Raw genomic sequence first — 25,854 nt, 5'->3', positions numbered from 1 at the left:
CCCCGGCCCGCGCGCACCGCCCGGAACTGCCGCGCGCGGCCCGCCGTGCGTGGGGGGACTGCGGCGGTGGCGGACCTTCCTCCTCCTCCTCCTCCTCCTCCTCCTCCTCCTCGTCCTCCTGCTGCTCGTCTCCGGTGAGACACCAGCGGGCGGTTCTGTGGGGCTTGGAAGAGGGGGGTTGTGAAGAGGAAGAGAGGAACGGGAAGAGGAAATGTGGGATGGGAAGGGGGAAGAAAGAGGGCGATTGGGAGGAGGCAGAGAGTGATTGGGAGGATGAAGGGAGAGGGGAGTTGAGAGAGGACAGAGGGAGTTTGGCAACAGGAAGAGTGAATTTTGGGCTTAGGAGGGGAAGAGGGGTTGGGGAGGGAGAGAGATTTAGGAGGAGGCAAAGGGGATTTGGGAGTGGGAAGGAAGAGGGAGATTGAGAGAGGGGAGAGGGGTCTGGGGAAGAGAAAGAGAATTTGGGGCGGTGTGGGAAGAGGAGGTTTGGGTGCGAGAAGAGGCATTTGGGACGAGAAAAAAGGAGTTGGGAGAGGGCAGTAAGGGTGGGTTGGGGTGGGAGAGACAGGGTGTTTGGCAGGAGGGAGGAAGAGGGGAGCCCTCAGGCACGCTCTTTCCCTCGGACCCGGGTGAGCTCTGGGTGTCCGGAGGGAGCGCCTGCCGCGCTGTCCCTGCGGGACACGACGGTACCGCGGCCCTGTGGAAGTCCGTGCGGAGCAGTGATGGTTGTAGGAGGGTTTTATTGTTTTGAGCATTCTAAGGCGTTGCTTTCAGATGAGATGCCTTTCCTTCGTTCATAAAAAGAAATCCCAGGGAGAAATTTGCAGCAGGTAGGTTGCAGAGAGTCACGTTGTGGCTTGAGCGTAACTGTTTCAGAAATTCGTTTTTAACTAAAGTTTGCTTCTTTTTCTGAGATTTTGCCAAGAGGATGATACCCAGGCATTTGTACACTTGATAAGTTTCACTGTAGACGATTGAATAAGGCTAAGGTGAAAATAGTAGTGGAAGTGTACTCTTTTTATCAGTGGCTTAAGGAAACATTTTCAGGTCCATTTTCTGCAGAGTACTGAAGCTCAGTGGTAGCAAGGCTTAGCACATCTCAGTTGTGCCAGTACAATTATCACAAAATACCCTGAGTTGAAACGCACTCAGAAGGCTCATGCGATTTCAAAGGATTCACAAGGAAAATACATTACCACTCCTGCGTGGAACAAGTGTGTTAGTGACAGCAGACATAGATAAGGATCAAATAGTTGATGTCTTTTTTTGCCACAGACTTGGCCTGTGAGGTCTCCTAAGGCCATTTGCCACAAGGCAGAGCTTAGCGAGAGCAGGAACTACAAGTTGTGGAAGAGGGTTGAAGCAGTATTGTTTCTCTCATAAGACTGTGGGTCCAGGCAGACTGCATCTAAGGGTGCCAGCAGCTGACAGGGTCTTCACAAAGCTGCTTTCTGTCATCTTTGAAAGGCCATGAGACTGGGAGAGATCCCAAAGACTGGAGAAAGGCAAATCCTATGCTTGTCTTCGTAAAGGGCAAGAAGGACAAGCAAAAGAACTACAGACTGGTCAGCCTCATTCCTTCCTCCTGTGGATGGATCATGGAGAAAGCCATTTGTGGCATAAGAAGGAGAAGGTAGAAACTGAGAAGAGCCAGATCTACCAAGGATAAATCATGTCTGATCAGTTGGTTTGTCCTTGTGACTAAATGGCTAGATATGAAGATGGAGAGAGTGTAGGATACCATCTGCTGTGGGCTTAGGGAAATATAATGGAAGCTTTAATTTAGCTGAGGTTATTATTGGAAAGATAGAGCCGGTCTTTGTACTCACATGCACAGTGGGAGAATGATAGACAGCACAAGTTAAAACCTCCAATTCAAAGCAAGAAAATGAGGACAGTGAGGCATTGTGACAGGTTGCCCAGATTTTTGCTTTCCTGTCTTTGGAGATTTTCAGGATCCTACTGGAAAAGTCCTGAGCGTACTGGTCTGAATTCAGTGTTGATGTTGCATTGAACAGGAGGTTGCATAAGGTGACCATGTGGGGTCCCTTCCACAGGGAATGATTCTGTGATTCTTAAATAATTCACTGTTTCTGTGGAGAAAACAGCAAATATAAGGCATTAGTGTCATCTTAAAAATACTGCATAAACTGGTTACAGTGATACTGACTGGAATACCAATTTAAAAGTATATGATAAAATATTTTGTAGAATAGAATGTAAAATTAAGGATGCCAGTACTAGTAACTCCATGGCAGGAGATCTTATACGTGTCTTAAAACATTCTTTGAAGAGGATGACAAGGAAATTAGAACTGATTAATACAATTGTTCTCATTAATACAGTTATCCAGACTACTGAAATGCATGAGTTTTGAAATGTCCCTTGTGGAAAGTAACTGAGAAATTATGCTGTCATAAATCAAGTGCTGTTTAAGATACTGTAGCAAAAACTGAAAATGTAAGTTAGTTTTTTCCTGCTTTTAAGATTTTCCTTCATCTGCTTTCTTAAGACTCATCAGATCTGAAAGTGGCCTGGAAGAAGCATTATTGGTAAATAAGCAAAACCTGCCACTGTCACTGTTAATAGATGTAGTCAGGAAGAGGGTAAATTCTGAGGAACAAAAAGATCCAAAGGGACAGGGAAAAGTGAGTTGGTTTCATGGTGGTAAGTGAAAAACAGTGCAGTGAGTGTGTTGGAAGGAACGTTGATTCATGTGACTGTATTTTAAGGTAACTGCTACAGATCTTGAAGGTAGCTGAAAAGGATATGTGGGTGAAAGGCTTTTCAGTCATCAGTGGCAGTAAAAATTAAAAATATTGATGAGTCTATAAAAGGATGGCATAATAGCAGAAGTCTGTAATAGCATTGCAATATAAATAGAAGATGTGTACTTTCTTGGTAAAACACCTTTACTAGTACACCTGCCTCAGAAAGTAATAGAAATAGGAGCTCAGAAACAGATGGTTGAAAATATGACCATACCTGAAAATGTAGTGGAAGTAGATCCATTTAGCTGCAAGTTATGATGTGTAAGTTAATACATGGGTAGGCATGCAAAATAGTAGGTGGTGAATGAAAAAAAATAAGAGGGCTCCTACACCCTAATAATCTAATAAGTCTTAAATTGGAAGACCACGTATTCTGTAGAGTCTGCAGTTAAGGTTGATTGTATTTGGCAGAAGACACTTAGTATACTCAAGAAATGAACGAATCCAAAACTTCTTGGATGTTGTAAGAATAACAGCTCACTGATAAGCATCTGTGTTTCCCCATGGATTTAAACCACTTAGAATATTCCACCTTGGGAGGTAACAGAAACCTAAGTTGAGAAAGATGCTTTTAGGGTTAAGCTGATGTGTGAATGCTGGGTTGCAAGAGGGTGTGCTTGCTTGGTGCAAAACCTGTTCTGCTCAGGGTTCGAGGTTTTTAACACAGCTCTCTGATCTCACAGTTGCATTATCAAGCTAGTACAGAAAACACAGTGTCATACTCACTCTTTTCTAAACAGCATTTTAATTATTTCCTGTACAAAGATTCCACTTCAAGAAGAAAGTCAAGGAGGTCTGTATTGCAGAATAGCCTATGACATAATCATTGAAACGCTCTGCTGTCCTTGTCTCAAGGCTATCAAATTGCTGTATGCTGACTTGACTGTCAGAGGAATAGTTTGTGAATGAAAATGTGAATGAATGAAACTGGATCTCAGGTTTGTAAGTGTCAAATCACTGTTTGATGCTTAAAAATTGTTTGATCTGCAAACATGTGGGAAGGACCACTACCAAAAGCAATAATTTGCCTTTTGGACCAGGACAGACGTTGTTAGTAGCCTGTTTGACAGCAGTGTTATTATGGTCCCACAAGGAGAGCATAATTATCAATTTGCTGTTTTCAGATTATGCTCTTTTTAGGAGAGTTATTGATGTGTTCATCTTTCCATTGAATATACTTGCCTTCTCTAAATCACAATTTGAAAATGCCTGCCTAAACTGAGCGTACTTGAACTGTTTACTGCGCCAGTTTCCTCTCTCCTCATGAGAAATTTCTTGTGATATGTTGGTCGTAACTGTAGTAGCCTGGGACATTATAATTGTCCTCAAGAACAGAAAAAGAATTGCTGCAATTGCATAGCACATAATAGAATAAATATGGAGAACCCTTCTGAAATTTGGCATTTAACAGTTCTTTTCAATATATGTCTTTAAAAAACTAGAGCTAGAAACAAATCTGGGAAGTGTTACCTTCAGAGAAATGAAAATTGAAATGTGTTTACATTTTTCTCTAAATATTAGAGAATGGCTATGAATGACTGTTTCTCATGTACAGATGTCTATATTCCTAGTAGAATTCCTCTCTCCCTCAGAGAAGAACTTAAAGGATTTTTTTTTAACAGAGAGTTCTACAAAACATATCTGAAATTAGTGTTTCAATTCTGCCATTTTCCTTCAACAGAGGGTTTATCAGAGTCCTGGTTTAAGAGTATGCGGTACTGACACTTAGAAGGCATGTTCACAGAACAAAGAAATGCGGAACATAATCTACCCACAGATCTCAAGAGCAGTCTGAACATTTATCAGAGGTAGATGCATAAAGAAGAGAGGGTATGTGCTTTCTGTGAATTCACTTTTTGTAGTCATCAGAGAGAGACCGAATTGCCAAGACAGGGCTTGCACTGCAGTCTGTGCTTGATCAGTGATACAGCTGAGTCGCTGGTGTGTAGCACTTCCTGGCAGAAGTTCAGTGGCCACCAGAAAATGATTTGTCAAGTAGTAAAGATTAAGGAAGAGAGAAGGGGCTCTTGAAGAGGTTTCCTAAACTCTCTGCTGGGTCCATTGATAAAATCCCTATGAAGTTCTGTATGTTGAACTCCTTGATGATCTCAGTTGAGGGATTCTCTGGTGTCTCGTGAAAGCTCAGCATGAGATAAAGGTTCCTGGGGACTTGTAGGCAAGTGTGGAGGGAGCAACCTGCCAGTTGCTGGTGTTTTGACCAGAAAGGTAAAAGTTCACTGCCATGAATATCAAAAGGAATTCATCAGACAAAACCTTGGAAGCTTCAGCTGTAAAAGCTGTCCAGACAGTCTTTTGATGAAAGAACTGATGAAAGACTTTTCAAGAATGTCTTCTAGATTATCATAGGTAAAATCCTAAACTCGTTAACATCCTGGTGTGTTTTAAATTAGATTTAAAGGGATTATTAACAATAACACTTCTCATACATTTTTAGAAAAGATCAGGAAACCTCCCATGTTATTTCTTAATTTATTAATCGTCATTTACTGACTTAAGTTAGGTATCTGTATTTGTTGGAACAATTTCTGGGGTAAATGCTATTCCTTAGAGTTTTTTTTAAGGAAGTTAACACAGAGTGCTCCAGAGTGCAGAAATGTATTGTTATGAGGCAAACAGTTTTTTAAAGTCATTGTAACCGTTCCCTCAGTTTATTCCATTTCCAGGGACACCATGGCATCTTGCATTTCTGGATAGTCATTATCTAATATTACACTTAGACTGTCACATGAGTATGTGGATAAGTCACAATCAGAGTTACACATTTTTTCACTGCTTCAGCTAAATTTAAAAATATATTTTTCAGCTATTTTTCTTATATATAAAATAATACACTAGCTGTTTACATCTTATATGCTACAATAAGCTGTTCTTTTCAGAACTTTCAAAAGTTAATTCTTCTACAAGTAAGATTTTTCCTAGTTGCTCTTAAATGATTAATGACTTAGAAGCACAGTATGTGCAAAAAGTGTTAAGAAGGGTAGTAATTGCTTTTCTTGAAGTTAAAATTTATTTTGCATATTTTTGTGTATGAAATATCAAGAATATGAATTTTTTTTTCATTTACATAAGTATGATGAGTTTTATTTCTGAATATTATATATGCCAAAGAATTAATTTGACATTTCAGATGTCCAGTCGTATTCTAAGTTCTGCAGCACTGAAGTTCACAGTCATGTTCTAATGATAGTCAATTCAAATATAATACTTGCTGTGGTTTATTATAATTTCATTTTGAAAAGAAAAGAAATCTTCTATTTGCCACATGCTGTTTGAATTATGCTGTATGTGAATAAAGTTGCCATTGTTTTTCTTTTCTTTTAACTCCTGTTGAAGACACAACTATGGCTGCTACAGTGAACTTGGAGCTGGATCCCATTTTTCTGAAAGCCCTGGGCTTTTTGCACTCAAAGAGTAAGGACTCTGCTGAAAAGCTGAAAGCACTTCTTGATGAGTCGTTGGCCAGAGGAAGTGACTCGAGCTATCGTCCCTCTCAGAAGGTACTGGTGTTAGGGAGCATGACTCCTTTTTGTGTGCTATTCCCACTTCCTTTCACAGCTGAAAAGTCAAAAAAAAAATCAGAAGTTGAGGAAAAAGTAATTGTGGAGTGTTCATATTCATCATTCTCCTCTTCCATACAAATAATCCAGTCAATTAATGGAAGTTAATGGGAAAAAAAATCTCTTTTCCTTGTTCATGCACCAAGACCTAAAAGAGATATTCAGTATTATATCAGACATACTGTGTAAGGTGTTCCCAAACTTATATATTTCTGCAGTTGCATTTCAGAGCTAAAAGGTCTTTAAGATATAGATTACCTTTTCCACAGGTAAATAAGAAACGAAATTAGCTATTTACCAATAAAGCTGTATCTCTTTCCTTGAAATTCTGTTGATGAAATCATGTGAGAAAAATGGTTCAAAGCAGAAATTATTTACAGGCTGAAACCACTGCTGTCCATTGCTTTCCAACTGTTGAAATCACTGAACACCTGCTAGAGAGAATATTTTACTCTGAGATGAGTGTATGGAAATAGCCAGGCCAGAACATCCTCGTGCTGCTGGATATCACCATATGGATAATGAGGTCTTGTTCTCCCCTAGGATGCCTGCAAGTCAGCCTGCTGGGTTCTAATAATGGTCTGTGTGCTGATACATTTGCAAAATTTTATTTCTACGTGGTTACAAATAACTAAAAGGCGTTACTAATGCTCCACATACATCATGCTTTACTGTGTGGTCTAGATCCTTTCTGTTCATCTTGTTAACTCCTTGAGACCTAACACAGGTCTCAGAACTCTCAGGTGCCCTTTATGTCAGAACTCAAAGAAGCAATGTGTGGTTTAAAGAGGAAGCAGGGAGAAGAATAATAAGAGGTTTGGGAAGCCAATTCTAATAACAGCTTGGCTGGTAGTCACCTGCCCTCAGGTGAAACTGTGGTTCAGGCCAGAAGAAGAAATCTTTTGTTCTCCTCTTTTCAGCATATATCCAATATCAGCAGGACTGCGAAGGTCATGAATGAAAAAAAGTCCAAGGATTCCTTTCCTTTCATTCACTGGCTACATGGTTAATTTGTGGCTGACCATGAAATCCAAGAAGAGAGTTGGGAGCACAGGATTACCACGGTGAAGTCAAGCAACTTTGGAGGGCTGAAGTTCAGGCCTTAGGACCTGTCCCAATATACGACAGAGAATTGGTCCCTTCTTACCAGCTGGGAGGGGGTACCTTGCCTGTGCTCATCAGTATGACTGGTCACTCATTTATAGGCTGTCCTAATTGTTATCCATTTGCTGATACTAATGTGTCATTAATGACGGCCATTGATTGGTGTTGAGATCTAAATTTATTAATCTGGTAGGCAAATATGGACTGAGGTCAAGGAGAGGTCAGTATTTCTCTCCATGAAGTATTAATGTCTGGTTACATCAGTTGTCAGCTTTATGTTTTTAGCTTATGTTGAATTTTGTAATCAGAACTATCTGAAAATTCGTGTTCATTACCTTTTTGAATTTTAAAAGCAGAAATATCTTCAATTAATATTCCAAAGAGGATCTGTCTTTGGAAAAGGACCACCTTTTCCTCAGAAAGGTGACTGATAAGGGAAGATTGTAATAATTCTCTGCAATTTAAACACTAGTTTGTCGATGTGATATGAAAATATTTTAAGACTTTTTTTTAAGTGTATATGTAGATGATCAGTATTGTATGGCATATTGTTTGCCTACCCTGTTATCTCACTATTTGCAAATTAGGTAACAACTCAATTGCAGAATTTGGCTTCAATTTTTGTTTCTGTTTCCAGGAAGTAGAGCAACCAAAAGTGTCTGTCACCAAACCCATTAAGCAGGAGCCTAAAGCTTCATCCAGTTTGCCTTCTGGCAACAATGGCAAGCCCATTGCATCAGAAAAGGTGAAAAAAGAAACAGAAAAGAGATCTGCAGATAAAGTAAGTAATTTTGGTTCTCTAGTGAGAATTGTTTAATAAACTTAAAGATGTTTTAGACTAAAGCTCCCCTTTTCAACTCATCTTATGGTGCCCATGAACTGTATTAGCCAGTCATGTTGCCATTTAGGCAATCTAAATGTCTTCTTATAATTATTCAGTGATTGTTTTCCCTGCTCATTGTGGGGAGGTTGGACTTACAGAGTGCCTTCCAAACCATTCTGTGTTTTAAATCCTAAGAGATTATCTCATAAGAGATTACTAAAATATAGCCAGTTGAAATGTGATATTCCCAAAGCTTTTTCCAAGATTTTGAGATGAAGTACAAAAAGGGGACTTGAGCTTCTAGTTCATAAATATTTTGAAGAAAAAATGTACAGTAATTTCACAATTATAAGGTGCACCCTTTTGACTAAAATTTTGATGGAAACCCGGAAGTGCACCTTATAATCTGGTGCACCTTATATATGGACAAAGTTCGGAAATTTGCCAACCCGGAAGTGCAAACCGCGAGAGCCACAAGGGGAGCTGGCGGGGCCGCAGCTGGCAGGGTGTCCCGGTTTAAAGGGACAGTATTGCCAGGAAAAGGGAATTCAGGAACTCGCAGGCACAAAAAAGGTATAGGTTGGGAATAACAGTTCTTTACTGAAATATTTACAAGACAAACAAAAACAGCATCAGCTATACGAAAGAAAAAAAAGAAAACCAGTGACAGAACAGAATGGAATTCAGTCCCAGTCCCTTTGTCAGTCACCGATGGCTCTCCGATGGACCAGGGCGGGCGGCGTCTCAGTCGCGGCTGCTGCAGGGGCAGGGGAGGGGGCCAGGTGACCTCACCCGCCCCAGGTGGAAGAAAAGGGTGAGGAAGGAAATTCTGCTCACCGTGGGCGTCCCAGTTCCCAGTTGTTCAGAGGAAGCAGGAAGCTTTAGCAGTCCAAATCCAAGAAGCCTGATCCCAACAGGAGAAAAAGAACCTCTCTCCTCCAGTTCGGCCGGCGAGCTGTGTAGTTCTCCTACCCCCAGTGTCCTCTTACTTGCGGAACACAAAAGCAGGACTCCACCTTTCCCTAATGGGCCATCATTGCTTCAGCTAGTCCTTTATCTCCAGCTCTTAACGGCTAATAGGAGAGCCATCCCAGCTAGCTTAACATAATAATGGGAAAAATTTCTAAACCTCGCCAACCCACAACATTATCCACCCCAAATTTTTTCCATGCTAACATACTACATTAAATTAGAACCTTTAAATTACATACATACATGCAGTTACAGACACAGTATCATAGGTAGTTCACCCCAGAACAAGGTCTCCTTGGGGTATGCATCGGGTTTCTCCATCCTTTTGCATCACCCACCAGGTACAACCTGGTCCTTGAGCAAAAACCACCCCACGGACAGGATTGTCTTTGCTGGAGGCAGAGTTCACCCAAACAGTTTTCCCTAGCATACCTCTCATGTGTACCACTGGAACCTTATCCCCATCTGGTGTTCCCAAGAGCTCAGATTGGGCAGGGCCTGCTCGGTTAGTGGAACCTCGGGTATTCACTAACCATGTGGCCTTTGGTAGATTACTTTCCCAGTTCTTGAAAGTCCCCCCACCCAGTGCCTTCAAGGTGGTTTTAAGCAGGCCATTGCACCGTTCGACCTTCCCAGCTGCAGGTGCATGGTAGGGAATATGGTACACCCACTCAATGCCGTGTTCCCTAGCCCAGCTGTTTATGAGGCTGTTCTTGAAATGAGTCCCGTTGTCTGACTCAATTCTCTCAGGGGTGCCATGTCTCCAAAGGACCTGTTTCTCAAGGCCCAGGATGGTGTTCCGAGCAGTGGCATGAGGCACAGGGTAGGTCTCCAACCATCCGGTCGTGGCTTCCACCATGGTCAGCACGTAGCGCTTGCCTTGGCGGGTCTGAGGCAGTGTGATGTAGTCAATCTGCCAGGCCTCCCCATACTTATATTTGGACCAACGCCCACCATACCAGAGGGGCTTCACTCGCTTGGCCTGTTTGATGGCAGCGCACGTATCACAGTCATGGATGACTTGAGAGATACTGTCCATGGTTAGATCCACCCCTCGGTCTCGTGCCCACTTATACGTGGCATCTCTGCCCTGATGACCTGAGGCGTCATGGGCCCATCGAGCCAGGAACAATTCTCCCTTGTGTTGCCAATCCAGGTCTATTTGTGACACCTCTATCTTTGAGGCCTGATCAACCTGCTCGTTGTGTTGGTGTTCCTCATTAGCCCGACTCTTGGGGACATGGGCATCCACGTGACGAACTTTCACAGGTAGCTTCTCTACCCGGGTGGCAATGTCTTTCCACTCGTCGGCAGCCCAGATTGGTTTTCCCCTACGTTGCCAGTTTGCCTTTTTCCACCTTTCCAGCCAACCCCACAGAGCATTGGCTACCATCCACGAGTCAGTATAAAGGTAGAGCTTTGGCCACTTCTCTCTTTCAGCAATGTCCAGGGCCAGCTGAACAGCTTTGAGTTCAGCAAATTGACTTGATCCACCTTCTCCTTCAGTAGCTTGTGCAACCTGTCGTGTGGGGCTCCATACGGCTGCTTTCCACTTCCGGTTCATCCCCACGACGCGGCAGGAGCCGTCGGTGAAAAGAGCGTAGCGTGTTTCATCTGCTGGCAGTTGGTTATACGGTGGGGCTTCCTCAGCGCGGCTCACTTGTTCTTGCTCCTCATCATCGGCGAGACCAAAATTTTCACCTTCTGGCCAGTTCGTAATTATCTCCAAAATCCCAGGGCGATTTGGGTTTCCGATGCGGGCGCGTTGCGTGATGAGGGCAATCCACTTGCTCCATGTGGCGTCGGTGGCGTGGTGGGTAGAGGGAACCTTTCCTTTGAACATCCACCCCAGCACTGGTAGTCGGGGTGCCAGGAGGAGTTGTGCTTCCGTCCCAATCACCTCTGAGGCAGCTTGGACTCCTTCATAGGCAGCCAAGATCTCCTTCTCTGTGGGAGTGTAGTTGGCTTCAGACCCTCTGTAGCTCCGGCTCCAGAATCCCAGAGGTCGCCCTCGAGTCTCCCCAGGCACCTTCTGCCAAAGGCTCCAGGACAAGCCATGGTTCCCGGCTGCAGAATAAAGCACATTCTTTACCTCTGGTCCCGTCCTGACTGGACCAAGGGCCACTGCATGAGCGATCTCCTGCTTGATCTGGGCAAAGGCTTGCTGTTGCTCAGCACCCCAGTGGAAATCGTTCTTCTTACGGGTGACCAGGTAGAGAGGGCTCACAATCTGGCTGTACTCAGGAATGTGCATTCTCCAAAAGCCTATGGCACCTAGGAAAGCTTGTGTTTCCTTCTTGCTGGTTGGTGGAGACATTGCGGTGATCTTATTGATGACCTCAGTGGGGATCTGGCGCCGTCCGTCTTGCCACTTTACTCCCAGGAACTGGATCTCTCGGGCAGGTCCTTTGACTTTGCTCTTTTTAATGGCAAAGCCGGCTCTCAGCAGAATCTGTATGATCTTTTCTCCTTTCTCAAATACCTCCACTGCCGTGTTCCCCCACACAATGATGTCATCGATGTATTGCAAGTGTTCTGGAGCCTCACCCTTTTCCAGTGCAGCCTGGATCAGTCCATGACAGATGGTGGGGCTGTGTTTCCACCCCTGGGGCAGACGATTCCAGGTGTACTGCACGCCCCTCCATGTAAAGGCAAACTGAGGCCTGCACTCTGCTGCCAGAGGAATGGAGAAAAATGCGTTGGCAATGTCAATGGTGGCATACCACCTTGCTGCCTTGGACTCCAGCTCGTACTGGAGCTCCAGCATGTCCGGCACGGCAGCGCTCAGTGGTGGAGTCACTTCGTTCAACGCACGGTAGTCCACAGTCAATCTCCATTCTCCATCAGACTTGCGCATGGGCCAGATGGGGCTGTTGAAGGGTGAGTGGGTTTTGCTGACCACCCCTTGGCTCTCCAGCTCACGGATCATCTTGTGGATGGGGATCACAGCATCTCGATTCGTCCGGTACTGCCGGCGGTGCACTGTTGAGGTGGCAATTGGCACTCGCTGCTCTTCCACCTTCAGAAGTCCCACTGCAGATGGGTTTTCTGACAGTCCAGGCAAGGTGTTCAACTGCTTAATGCCCTCTGTCTCTACAGCAGCTATTCCAAAAGCCCATCTGTATCCCTTTGGGTCTTTGTAGTAGCCACTCCTAAGAAAATCTATGCCTAGAATGGGCGGTGCCTCTGGGCCAGTTACAATCGGATGTTTCTGCCACCCCTCCCCTGTCAGGCTCACCTCAGCTTCCAGCAAAGACAATTCCTGTGATCCCCCCGTCACCCCAACAATGGAAACACACTCTTCCCCCACATGTTCTGATGGTATTAGAGTGCATTGTGAACCAGTATCAACTAATACCCTGTATTCTTGTGGTTCTGATGTGCCAGGCCATCGGACCCACACCATCCAATAGACTCTGTTATCCCGTGCCTCTCCCTGGCTAGAGGCAGGGCCCCTCTAGCCCTGGCTATTACTCCTTTCCTGAACATACATAGTGGAGGTTCCTTCAAGTGGGTCTGACAGATCATCCTCCCTTCTGTAATGCCCAGCACCTTGGTCATGGGAGGTTGAGGCTACCTTCACTTTAGAGTAGCTCCCTCGGTTAGCATTTCCCTCCCTGAGTTGACGCACCCGTGCTGCCAAGACAGAAGTGGGTTTCCCATCCCATTTTCCCATGTCTTCCCCATGGTCACGCAGGAAAAACCATAGGTCAGCTCGTGGGGTGTACCCTCTTCCACTAGCTGAGGGGCGCGGGGCTGTAACCTTGGGGTATGAGGCTCGCACTGGTGCTGCCTTCATCTTCCTGATCTCCTCCCTCATCTCACTTATGTCACCTCTCATCCCCCTCACCTCCTTCATCTCCTCCCTCATCCCCCTCACCTCCTGGACCACGGAAGAAACCTGGGCCTGCACTACGCCATTCATCATACTGTGAAAATCCCTAAGCGTGTTAGCAACAGAGCTCACTGTTTCTCGGTGCTCATCAGCATTAATCATTGCAATGAAGGTGGTGTATTGAGATGGCCCTCGGTTTGCCAGGTTCCACAGCATGTGACCTGTGCACCTGACCTTGTCAGGGTCATTGTCATGCTGTCCATCCCTCCCAAAGAGTACCTCCAGTACCGCCACCTCTCTCAGCTGTTGAATCCCTTCCTCAACGGTTTTCCAATGCGTTCTATTATGGTACTCCTGCATTCTTTCTCTGTTGACAAACCTCTCTCTTACACTCATTAAAAGCCGCTCCCAGAGGGGAAGTGGGCCTGGCTCCCTTACGAATATTTGGTCCACACCTGAGTCCTGGGACAAGGATCCCAAATTCCTTGCCTCTGTACCATCCAAGTGCACACCTGTACCCATAAGGTCCCAGACCCGAAGTAACCAAGTTGTCAAAGCCTCCCGGCCCCGTCGTGCAATATCTTTCCGCAGATTGCGGAGATTTTCATAAGACAGGGACTCAGTGATGATTTCAACCTCTGGCTCCCCTGCTGGTTGTGAGGGCCCTCCTCTCTGGTCCTCTTTGTCTAGGTGCCTTGTTTTCATTTTAGACTTCCTAGTTTCTACAGGGGCGACTGCTGCTGGCTGTGAGTGCCCTTGCAATTCAGCTGGACCCTGGGCAGATGTAACACCTATGGGTTCCACTACAGCATCACTGGATTCTCCCCCTTTATGGCAGGGCTTCTCACCAGCTGGGGAGAGGTACTCCTTCATCATCTGGCCCATCTCACGTATCTCCTTCACTAGAACCCCCACCCACTCCGGGTGGTTTCTTTCTGAGGTGGGCTGTGGGGCAGGGTCAGGCTCTGGGGCAGCATCCCTAGTCTCTGGGGTAGGGTCAGGCTCTGGGGCAGCATCCCTAGTCTCTGGGGTAGGGTCAGGCTCTGGGGCAGCATCCCTATTTCCTGGAGTAGGTATCAGAGTTGTTATCCAGCTCAATCCCCCGTTATCTCTTAATGTTAAATAGGACAAGCCTATCAGTAACACCAGCCACTGTATGATATCATTAGCATTCAGAGGAAATCTGAACCCCTCAAAAACTGGTGGGGTAGACCCAAAAATTTGGGTGAGGGGTTGGGAGAAAATTTCCCCTGGTGTTATTCCCTCACAGTAGGTGCCATTATTAAAGTAATCCCAAAAACATGCATTTAGTGTGTGGTATCCCTGAATCCATGTACCCGCCATCCAAAGGAAGTTAAAAATCCATGAATTCCTCACCTTATCAACCCATAAAGCAAGTTCGATAACAGTCACAGTAGCCTTAGTTACAGGGCCCATGCTTATGTAAGGGTTTGCAAATGGGAGATATACATGTATGAACACGTGCAGCCCAAACCAGATTAAACTGGACCACATGTTGCTAGCACACACAAAAAAAAACAATCTCAGGCAACTGAAGAACTGTTATTCCTTAACCTCTGCCCCACGTTGGGCGCCAAGATCTGTCCCGGTTTAAAGGGACAGTATTGCCAGGAAAAGGGAATTCAGGAACTCGCAGGCACAAAAAAGGTATAGGTTGGGAATAACAGTTCTTTACTGATATATTTATAAGACAAACAAAAACAGCATCAGCTATACGAAAGAAAAAAAAGAAAACCAGTGACAGAACAGAATGGAATTCAGTCCCAGTCCCTTTGTCAGTCACCGATGGCTCTCCGATGGACCAGGGCGGGCGGCGTCTCAGTCGCGGCTGCTGCAGGGGCAGGGGAGGGGGCCAGGTGACCTCACCCGCCCCAGGTGGAAGAAAAGGGTGAGGAAGGAAATTCTGCTCACCGTGGGCGTCCCAGTTCCCAGTTGTTCAGAGGAAGCAGGAAGCTTTAGGAGTCCAAATCCAAGAAGCCTGATCCCAACAGGAGAAAAAGAACCTCTCTCCTCCAGTTCAGCCGGCGAGCTGTGTAGTTCTCCTACCCCCAGTGTCCTCTTACTTGCGGAACACAAAAGCAGGACTCCACCTTTCCCTAATGGGCCATCATTGCTTTAGCAGTCCTTTATCTCCAGCTCTTAACGGCTAATAGGAGAGCCATCCCGGCTAGCTTAACATAATAATGGGAAAAATTTCTAAACCTCACCAACCCACAACACAGGGGCAGGCAGGGCCAGCGGGTGCAGGTGGGGCCATGGTGCTGGGGCAGGCGGGGCTGTGGCCAGCAGCTGCGCGGGAGGAGCTGACAGTAGATCCTCGCCAAAAAAAAAAAGTGCACCTTATAGTCCGGTGCGCCTTATATATGGGCAAAAGTTCAGAAATTTGTCCACACCTGGAAGTGTGCCTTATAATCCGGTGTGCCTTATAGTCGTGAAATTACTGTAATTAAAGAAAATACCTTGTGTGTATGCTGTGTAAAGTACACCTTCTTATACTGTTAATCTAATCATATTAATAATCTGTTAGATTGTTGCATTTTCACATTCTTGGTGTGTATGTTTAATAGATGAAAGGGGATCCTGCTGAAGGAGCTGACGCACCAAAGAAGCCCAGAGTAGAGAAGCAAGAGGCTCGTTCCTCTCCTATTACAGTTCAGACAAGCAAGGATTTATCCATGCCTGATTTATCTAGCTTTGAGGAAACCAGTGCTGATGACTTTGCCATGGAAATGGGATTAGCCTGTGTTGTTTGCAGGTAAGCCAGCATTGCTTCATTTCAGCTAGGTGTAGTTGCCTTTTTTTTCAATCGTGTACTTTTGAGTTAATGCTTCTGATAGTTTTTATTCTAGAAATCACTTAGTCGTTTAATATCCAAAATTGATAATACATTTAATGCTTCTTCATGAATAAGAATGGTTTCTTGAAAATGGAACCTTTAGAGAGTGAACCAGTTTTTCTTCTGCAGGAAAGGACAAGTGAAAAATAGATCTAGATATGATGCAAAACCTATCATGACAAATACAGTTTTTGGTTACTGGAAAACAAAATATTAATGGCTAGTGATAAGCATTTTTTTAAAAATCAGTTCTCATCTAAAAGCACTTTTAGGTGGTATTAGTATGAGATCCTATATGTGTTGATTTTCTTTTCTTAATCATTTGACATTAGTTTACACATAGCCATGTTTTACCAGCAAATATGTCTTGCAGTAAAGACAGGTTGTTCTTAGATTCCGGTAAGAGTTCTAAAACTGGACTTTATTAATGTGGTACAGTTAGTGTTAACAGATGTATAAAACACTTTTTAATAACTACCCTAGGATCAAATCATTCACATCAGGATTTTGTTTCACAGATCACTTATATCCTTGTTAGCCCTCCACTGCTGCCAAAAGGAACAGTTTGGCTCTCCCAGTTGTATCTCCTTCTCTGGACTGTTTAGGGGGGTGTATTGCTAGTACAGTTTGTGATCAGCTGAATCAGCCCCTGGATCAGGTCTCCACATGGGTTTCTCAGGTTTGGGTTTTAGTCAGCTCAGTAAGAGTAAATGCTTATGCTGGCACATGTGTGGATGCAGGAGGGTAGAGCCAGGACAGAGAAGAGGGACAGACCTTTTGGCAGCAGTATGTTTTTTAGCTCAGCTTGAGTCAGTTGGGAAGTGTTGCCTTATAATTTTATTATTTTATCATTTCTGTGGTCGTTCCTGTTGTGAAGATAGGAAAGTGTTGTCAGTGCATGGAGGATAAATTTCTGTAGTTACAGCTGATTATACTGGTGACCAGTTTGGGCTGATGGGACTACATGTTATTCCCATGTGTTAGCTCAAATATTTAGTTTCTTATTGCAGACATTGAAAAAGGAAGAAGTATATAAATATCTGAACTTTACCTTTTTTCCTGCAAATTCCATTTTTGCTGTCTCCTAAAAGAGGCAAAGCCCCATTCAGTGGTATGTTAAAATGCTACTAAAAATAGTAAGGTATTACCTTATTTGGCAGGAGGGGTAATGAAGTTTTGTTTAGACAGTCTTGACCTGCTGTGGATGATTAATTCTGTGTCTCACCTGGCAAAGAAAAACACTTGCAGGCATAATGAGAAATGCCTGCAAAGTAAAGAAACTGAAGAAAGAAAATGCAACTCCTGTGCCCAGTGTAGCCAAGACTTTGAAAAGCACAGGCCAGATATGTGGTTCCATTAGCTGTTCCACAATCCATGTTTATTTAACCTGGCTGCTGAAGGCTTTGCTTCTACCAGTTCATGGTCACCAACACCACTGTTCTTGCAAAAGATGTATCAACCCTGGGTAACTAAAATATCTCTGATGCCAGACTGACAGAGAAGCACTGCGGGGGAAGGAGCAGCTCATTAGAGAGAGAGTGGCAGCAGTCACCCCAACGCTCTGGATTGGTTTCATTTTGCATGGAACCTGCTGAAACTGATGTCACATGGTTGTCTGTCTCCACCTCAGGCTGGACTGGATGTTTTTCAGAGGACTTGTGCTTTAAAGTTCTGAATCCAGTACATTGGTCAGACAGCATTCCTTTTATTGCTTACTTTCAAAATGTGCACCCTTTTTGGGGTTGTATCTTGAGCCAAAATAATAACATCCCTGTATATTTTTTAAATTACATCTTTCAATAACTCAATTTTTCAAACAGATGTGAATGAAAATATGTCAAATTGCAAAGTAGATGGAGTTCATAGCAAAAGAGTTTATATTGCTTAAAGAGACAAGCTAGCAAGAATCTAGCTGTGGGTTCACAAATGCAAAAAAAGTGCTTTTGAATATTAATTACAGTAATTTCACGATTACAAGCCGCAGCTTTTTGACAGAAATTTTGCTCCCACCCTGGAAATGCGGCTTAAACTCAGGAGCGGCTAATATGTGAATAATTTTCTGACATTTCCAACCCCAGAAGTACAAACCGAAGTGCCGAGTCAAGCATCTGACAGTAAAACCCGGCTTTACACGATTGTTACAAATTGATTACTCTGTTTCGCAGCAGGTGGAACCGGGCTCCGTGCAGGCAGCATGGGGGCGGGGGAAGGCGGGGGACTCCCTCCTTCAGGCAGCGCAGCCCGGGGAATGTGGGGGCTCCCTCCTGCTGGCCCCACGGCTCGGGGGGAGGCGGGGGGCTCCTGTCCCCTCCTGCCACCGCCACTGTGGGTGCCAGCAGCTCCATCCCCGCCTCCCACCACCGCCGCGGGTACTGGCAGGCTCCGTGCCCCCCTGCCACCACGGCGCAGCACCGGGCCAGGGCGAGTGAGCCCAGTGTCGGCAGCGGCCGGCCCCGAGCAGCCCCGCCGAGCTGGGCCACCTGGCCCCCTCAGCAGCCCCGAGCCAAGCCAGTAAACCCCGCCATGCCGCGATTCTGTTACTATTTGGCAACTTTGTTGCATGCGGGTCCTCCCTGCGAACAACAGAGCGGCTTATAATTGGGTGTGGCTTGTGTATGGACAAAGAACGAAATGTTTGCCAACACCTGGAGATGCGGCTTATAGTCAGTAATGCGGCTTGTAATCGTGAAATTACTATATTCCTTTTTATAGATGTAAAAACTAAAGCAGAGGCATGAAATGTTTTTTCAAGAATTGCCAAGTGTCAAATGTATTTTCATAGTGATTAGGAGTAATTAATGTTGGTGTCTGTGGTGTTTTTCTTGTTCTTTTATATCAAGTTGGTTGTTCTTTTGTACTAAGTTAGGCATTAGGAGGGAGTGAGTATTAAAATAACTTCATCCTCTCCAGTACTTGTAGGCCTTGGAAAAACGGGACAGCTTATCAGTTATGGAGGCTCCTCACTGGTTCCTCAGTTGTACAGAGGAAATGCTACATGCAGTTTGTAGATGACAGCAAAATTTTCCTCCCAAAAAAATATTTTTAAAAGACTGGTTTGGAAATAACTGCCTATTTTTCTATGAATGCTTGTTTGTTTAGTTGGTTTTTGAAGGGCAAAAAATCATTAGGTTTGTTTCTTAGTTATCTTATAATTTTAAAGTACATGGTTTAACTTGTTTCTGACCATGAAGAGTTCATGGGTTTTTAACCAGTTGAGGATTAGGTTTTTTTTAATTGTAAAATAGGGTGAGTCTCCTTCCTTGAGACTATTTGTTCTGATCCAGTTTATTTAGGAATAAAAAAGCAAACAAAACATCTTAAATATCCTGAATGTAAAATAATGGACCCTAGAATTTCAGAAAGGTTTCCCTTCTGTTTTTAAGTAACCTGTTTAAAAAAGAAATCTTTCTTAGAAGATATTCCAGGCCTTACATGGACAATACCTTCAGACTTTGTTTTTCTGTTATATAAAGAAATAAAGGATTACCTTTCCCCATGTATCTACAAATAGAGTTTCCATGGTTACCTGGGTACCTGCTCCTCGGGGATATGAGCAAAAGCAGCTTAGCAATTAAATAGCTTGATTTGTCATCTGAAAGAAGGAATCGTTAGGAAAATGGTATTTGGGTAATTCACAGGCAGACTCCCAGCCATGTATATATCACTAATGTGTCATTTATACAGCATGATTACTTTCAGCAAGGCCCACGCAAAATGAAGCCCTCATCACCAGCTTGCATGTTTGCTGCAAGGCAGGACTGCACAATTAATCCTTTCTGTTCCATCTCTCATTGATTCTGGTATTATCTCAAATTCCACGTGTCTGTTTATGTGGTAGGGACCAAAGGGATGGCTAATAAAACATCTTCAAAGCAGCATAGAGCTTTGGTGACAATGCTTTTAAATTCTGCAGCAGAAAGCGCTCTTACTTGCTTGTCGTTGAGAAATTATTTGTTCTTGAACTGTATTGCTCTGCAGCTGACAGCAAAATTACCTGAATGGAGACTGTCCCTCATATGCTCTTATAATGAGGAAGTCGTAAATGGCATACTGTGGTGTGTCCATAAAATGCCCAGGTGAACCAAAGTGGGCAAGACTTACATTTCTAATGTAAAAGTCAAACAGGGAAATCATGACTATCACGTTTAATAGAATGGAAATCTTCAAATTTCTTGAAAGAAATTACCTTTAAAAAAATACCAAATTTATAAAATATTAGTTGGGAATAACTGATACAGGAAGAAAAGACATACACTTGATTTGCCACAGGTAGAAAATATATGTGAAAGGAAAAATATTTTTATTTTTTATCTTAAGCCTTGCAAATTTTTCCACAATTGGATAATCCTCTAAGTGCTTTCTCCCATAATCTGTTCTTAACTATTTGCTCTGCAGGCAAATGACAGTTACTTTTGTGAATCAGCTAGTGGAGTGTCAGGAGTGCCATAATCTCTACCACCAGGATTGCCATAAACCTCAGGTGACAGACAAGGAAGTGAATGATCCTCGACTTGTCTGGTATTGTGCCCGCTGTACCAGGCAAATGAAGAGAATGGTAGGAGTCAGTTTTTTGTCTCATGTGAGCACTCTTTGAATACAGCAGGCTATTTCTACTGTGTGAGAGTATTCCCTGGGTTAGACAACTCTTAGGAAACATGTTGGAGAACCATTTTTCTCAGCAGTGCTTCCCTTACTGCAGCTGTGGTTTTTAATATAGCATCTCAAAGAGATTCTGTAATGCACTTCTTAAACAAAGGTTTGTAAAAATCAGAAGGCAAGTGAAGAAGAGTGAAATAGGATTGTTTTCTGCTTGGCAAGCAGAAGTTAAATCCTTTTTTTTTTTTTTTTTTATTTCAGGTGATACTCAGCTTTTAGTAATAGCCCCGCAAGTTAAAGTTTTCTTCTAAGCTTTGGATATGAGTGGCTCTTTTCCTGTAGTACAAGACTGCAAATTTCAGTCTGACATGTTGGATGTTCTCAGGGTCAAAAATAAGCTGAGGATAAAAAAAAGGCCTTTATTTTGATTTATCTGCATGACTGAACAGTATCCTACCAGAATCCCACTCATCTCATTATGAGAAAGAAACATAAGACAGCATCTTTGGGTGCAATGCAACATTAGTGACTTTAGTTCTGAAGTTTTAAAATCACACGCAGAATACAGACAAATACAGCAAAAAATGTGTTTTGAAACTGTTCTGTAATAACTTAGCATGTGTTATCTGTTGAAATGGCTTCATTAAGAAAAAAGGAAAGAAGGCAAAGTAAGATCCTGGCCTAGGATGTACCAGCATTGACTGAAAGATTATTAATTGAATGATTATTCTGATGATCATCAGGCCAAACACTCAGAGGAGTGTTTGGTTGAGATCAGTTCCTGCGCAGGGTAGCAAATTTAGCCGTTGGGAAGTTGCCTTCAATATGACCTTTCCTTTTTTCATTTTGGCATGAATTCTGCCATTTTGCCTGCCATTTCTTAGCAGGCTCTTGCAGCCTACATACCAGTACTGCTGGACTATGTCCTTGTCTTCTGCAAGTTCACCTGTCTTTGCCTTATTCCTGTAAAGGGCCAGTGCTCTCCTGCTCTCCAAGCATCAACACTGCCACTGTTTCCACTCCGAAATAGCAAGTTTTATTCAGGTTGCTTTTTGGCTGGACCCTGTTTTTAGTACCGTACCCAGCACATCTCCACATCCCCTAATACCTCATTTCTCAGAGACCATTAAACCTGAAAGACTAGATTGCAATCTTAAAATACTCATGCTTTTTGTGAACAGTCAAAATAGTCCATGTTATGTGGCCCATAACTAATTCAGGGTGGTTTTTTCCTGCCACTTACACAGGCTCAGAAGACACAAAAACCGCCTCAAAAACCAGCTCCTGCAGTGGTTTCAGTTGCACCAGCTTTGAAGGATCCATTGGTCAAGAAACCAGAAATCAAGTTAAAACCTGAGACCCCACCAGCTTTTCTGGCATTCAAGAGAACAGAAGTCAAGGTAATTATTTAAATTTACCAAGGAAGACTGTGTGTTTCACTGCACAGATAATAGGATTTTTTTTCAATTAGACCAATCTTTTCACATAAGAACCATAACTGAAAATAGTCTCCTACACCAGGCTGACTGAGTAGTACTGCAATATGGTGGGTTTGCATGAGCACTGAAAGAATGGAGAAAAAGCCTCACTTCTCATGTGGATGCCCCATCCCTGGAAGTGTTCAAGACTAGGCTGCGTGTGGCTCTGAGAAACCTGGTCTAGTGGAAGGCTTCCCTACATATGGCAGGGGTATTGGAACTAGGTGATCTTTAAAGTTCTTCCCACAACCTGAACCATTTTATGATTCTATGAATTGTATAAGATGTATCATTTGCTCTCTCTAGTCAAGTAACTTACATGTATTTTGACACTTGGAAGGCTTTTTTCTCATGGCAACAGTGGCATTGACAGTGCTGAGTTTGACTCTGGGATTTGATGATCTTGAAGATCTTTTCTAGCCTAGATGATTCTGTGATTTCATTGTAGGGAAATTGTAGTTGACTCTGTGAGATTTAGTTTAGGAGCTTCTTAAATATAATCTGATCTAGGGGGTGGCATCCCTCCCCTTGGATCCTTAAAGAGGATCTTCAAGGTCCCTTTCTGCCCAAACCATTCTGTGATTCTCTTCTGTGATTCTGTGTTGCCTCATGTTTCTGTTTCTCCAAGTTAAAATATTGTCAGAAGTTGGTCAAAGGTGGTAATCTAGAAGCAGAGTAATACGTAACAGAGTAGTTTAATAAAGATACCCTTTCCTAGGAAGACACAGCTTTAACTCAAAATCAAAGCAATTATTCATGTGCTCAAAGTTATGTTTGCCATTGCTCTGCCTGTATGCAAACCGTCATGAATACTAGGATGGGTATTGCTCTAGCACTTACACTTGTGGAAGACTTTTTTCACCTCAGCAGAGTTATTTATGTGCCTAAACAGATTGTAGGACCTGATTGCTTCCACCAACTTTATTGTGTAGAAACTGTCTGGGTATACTATAAAAGGAGTATTACTTGAATAGAGAGGTTTAATTTTTGTTTTGACTCTGCCATTTGGTGTAACTCTGGTTTAAGTCAACATATCATCCTCACCTGAAACCTGGGGATTATGGAGTTTAAGGTGTGGGAACTCAGTTAGTGTGGATAGCACAGTGCTTTGCAAGCAAAGGGAACCCATGTTTGCAGAAAGTTTGTCTTTTGCAGTATCTGAATGGGAAGAGACTATAGGATAGTACTTTTTTTTTTTAATTCTATCTGTGTACAAGCTGCTAGAAGAAGAACCATGAAGAAAGGAACCAGTCTAGATGCTGCTACTTTGACAGTTACTCAGTGTCTGATTTTTTGTCTGAGCATCTGTTAGCTTGTTAAAAAGTGACACTGGTAACAACAGTAAACAAATAAAAAAGAAAGCAAACCACCACCTTTTATATAGGTTACAAATTTAGGCTTTTATTGTTTATGGAGGGATCACAGTGCTGTGTGGTAGTCTGCTAAGTGTACAGAAGAAAAGGGGGAAAAGGTATTATTTTTTCTATGTGCCTGGGACATTAAAAGTTGGCTGCACCTGTCATCCTTTCCTGTTCTTGTTAGTACTTTCAACTGTAATGACCAGTGATGAAATACTGTCCACTGGGTGTTCCTGGGAAAAAAAGAAGTGAAACAGAGGCTCAGTGTATTCCTGCTGTGATGTGTTGCACAAATAGATGCTGCTATAATAAGAATGCTTATTTATTTTAGACCTCAGCAGCAGTTTCGGGGAACTCTGCCAGTACAAGCGTTTCCTCTTCAGCAACAAGTGGCCTTACAGGATGGGCTGCTTTTGCAGCCAAAACCTCCTCTGCCAACCCATCAACTGCCAAACTGGGATCAACAGCACAGAGTGCCAGCGGGAAACCTGCAGCTTCTTCAAATAACCAAAAACCCGTGGGTTTGTCAGGGCTGGCGACTTCAAAAACAGGACTGGGGACCAAAATAGCTTCTGCTAACAACAGCGTAAACCCTGTTCAGCTGAAGCCTCCCCCACCGCTGACCCTGGGGAAGACAACGCTGAGCCGCTCAGTGAGCAGCGACAACGTTAGCAAGGCCGGGCTGCCCAGCCCCAGCAGTGCCGGCCCCGGTTCCAGCAGCAGCAGCGGCCCAGCCAGTGGGAATGGCAGCGGATCCACAGGGAGCAGCACTGGCAAAACCACGCCTGACACCAGCAGCCAGCCAGCATCCCTGAAGGGCCCGACCTCACAGGAGTCCCAGCTCAATGCCATGAAAAGGTTACAGATGGTCAAGAAGAAGGCTGCTCAAAAGAAGCTCAAGAAGTAGTCTGGCCACTCACTGATGTTCCGCGAGACAGTGGCATCGGTGTTTTTCCTAAAGAAAATCCTCCGGGTACTGGACTGAAAGTGGTTAAATCAGGGAAGCCCAAACCCTATGTTATACAGAAGGTCAAACTTTAATAATTCTGGTACTGGACTGAAAGTGGTTAAATCAGGGAAGCCCAAACCCTATGTTATACAGAAGGTCAAACTTTAATAAAAATTCTGGAATTCCTTCTGCTTTTGCAAATCTGTGAATTGAATATGTTAAAGGAGTTCATTATTACAGCTCAAAACACTGAAACTTGAAATTGTAAAAGTTGGGTATTCTTTAATATTAAAACTTCCTCATTTGTGTAGATACTTAATAAATTGAACTTGCTGAAACTTTCATTCTTAAATGTTAATAATAAAATGATTATTAATTTGGGAAGTCATTGCCACTTTTCTTTCGTCCCATATGCCAATATTTGTAATGCTTCAGATGTTCAAAGCTGTCTATATTGTGCAGAGTTTATTACCTCAAATTATAAAGCTTGTTAGGGGAAAAATACTTCTTTTTAATTTCAAGATTTAACAGTTCAGCAACTGTGTATTTAAACTGAGATTTTTGGTTTGGCAGTTGGCTAAATTGGCCTACTTTGGTTTTATACAGTGAGAAACTTCAAGTAAAAAGAACAGAAGAGAGTCTAAACTGTCTTCCAAGTTCTCTTGAAATGTAGAGAGCTGTCCTGTATTTGAGAAATATCAGGTGCTCCAACTCTCCAGTCTTACTCCTGAGCTGTTCTTCACAGTTTGTGCTCCCTCTCTTCATCCTACCTGCTCCAGGTTGTGTTCATCTTAAAATTGGATCAAGGTGGGCCCTGGAAAATGACCTTGAGTCTTGCTGTCTGTGACCAGCACGTGGCAATTTCCCTCCGTTCCTTCTGTTGCGGGGAGCATCTCAAAACATGAAAATATCTTGGACTGTATTGGGTTTGCATGGCCAGTTTTATTTTCTCCTTATTATACTCTGATTTGATGGATAATAAGTCATAAATTTTCCCAATCCTGGGTCTGTCCTTGATAGTAATTGGTGAGTGATCTCTCACTCACCGTATCTTGACCTATGACTCTTCCATCTTACTTAGCTGAGGAGAGGAACGAGTGACAGACCAGCTGGGGTGGGCACCTGACATCTGTCCATGGTCAACCTACCGCACAGACTGGCATAGGTAGGTGAAAGCTACTGTTTTCTTTGCCATCCTGTCATTTTAAATGTGTGTAAAGCTTGGTATGTGGCAGCTGTTTCCCATACCTCATTTCCTTTCTCCACAATTAAGATTTAGGCTAAAGTTCCTTAAACAGCCGAAGGAATAGTTTCATTTATTCAGGATTGCCTCAGCTGCCTGGAAACTTTGCATATTTTTTCAGCTATTTCCTATGGAGGGAAAAAAAAGAAAGGTTTTATCTTTGTAGTGCCTGCAACTTCCATGGCTGTGTAAAAATAACAGCATGAGGAGGAGGAGGAATCCAGAACTTTTACTGCTTTTTGATCAGCCCATCCTTCTTCCTTTCCAGCACAGAGCAAACAGAAGGCGTA

General features: G+C 43.5%; 1 protein-coding gene across 4 annotated transcripts; it reads left to right on the top strand.

Annotated features, from left to right (window-relative positions):
- Window positions 1–15: 15 nt before the first annotated feature.
- Window positions 16–24,705, top strand: INTS12 (integrator complex subunit 12). 4 transcript variants are annotated; one of them, XM_033060706.1, is made up of 8 exons: window positions 102–134; window positions 775–830; window positions 6,126–6,289; window positions 8,091–8,234; window positions 15,672–15,859; window positions 20,336–20,495; window positions 21,784–21,936; window positions 23,704–24,705. In XM_033060706.1, the coding sequence occupies exons 3-8, from the start codon at window positions 6,134–6,136 to the stop codon at window positions 24,277–24,279; spliced, it is 1,377 nt and encodes a 458-aa protein (XP_032916597.1). In that variant the 5' UTR covers window positions 102–134; window positions 775–830; window positions 6,126–6,133; the 3' UTR covers window positions 24,280–24,705. The 4 variants fall into 4 exon arrangements, with proteins under 4 accessions (XP_032916599.1, XP_032916597.1, XP_032916598.1 ...); XM_033060707.2 differs by lacking the exon at window positions 102–134 and adding an exon at window positions 4,453–4,601 and having other exon boundaries at window positions 487–830; XM_033060708.1 differs by lacking the exon at window positions 775–830 and having other exon boundaries at window positions 16–134.
- The last annotated feature ends 1,149 nt before the right edge of the window (window positions 24,706–25,854 follow it).

This window comes from Catharus ustulatus, chromosome 5, assembly GCF_009819885.2.
Source record: "Catharus ustulatus isolate bCatUst1 chromosome 5, bCatUst1.pri.v2, whole genome shotgun sequence".
In the NCBI taxonomy this organism is placed as follows: Eukaryota; Metazoa; Chordata; class Aves; order Passeriformes; family Turdidae; genus Catharus; species Catharus ustulatus.
The sequence above is the reverse complement of the archived record's forward strand: the minus strand, read 5'-3'. Positions and strand labels throughout refer to the sequence as shown.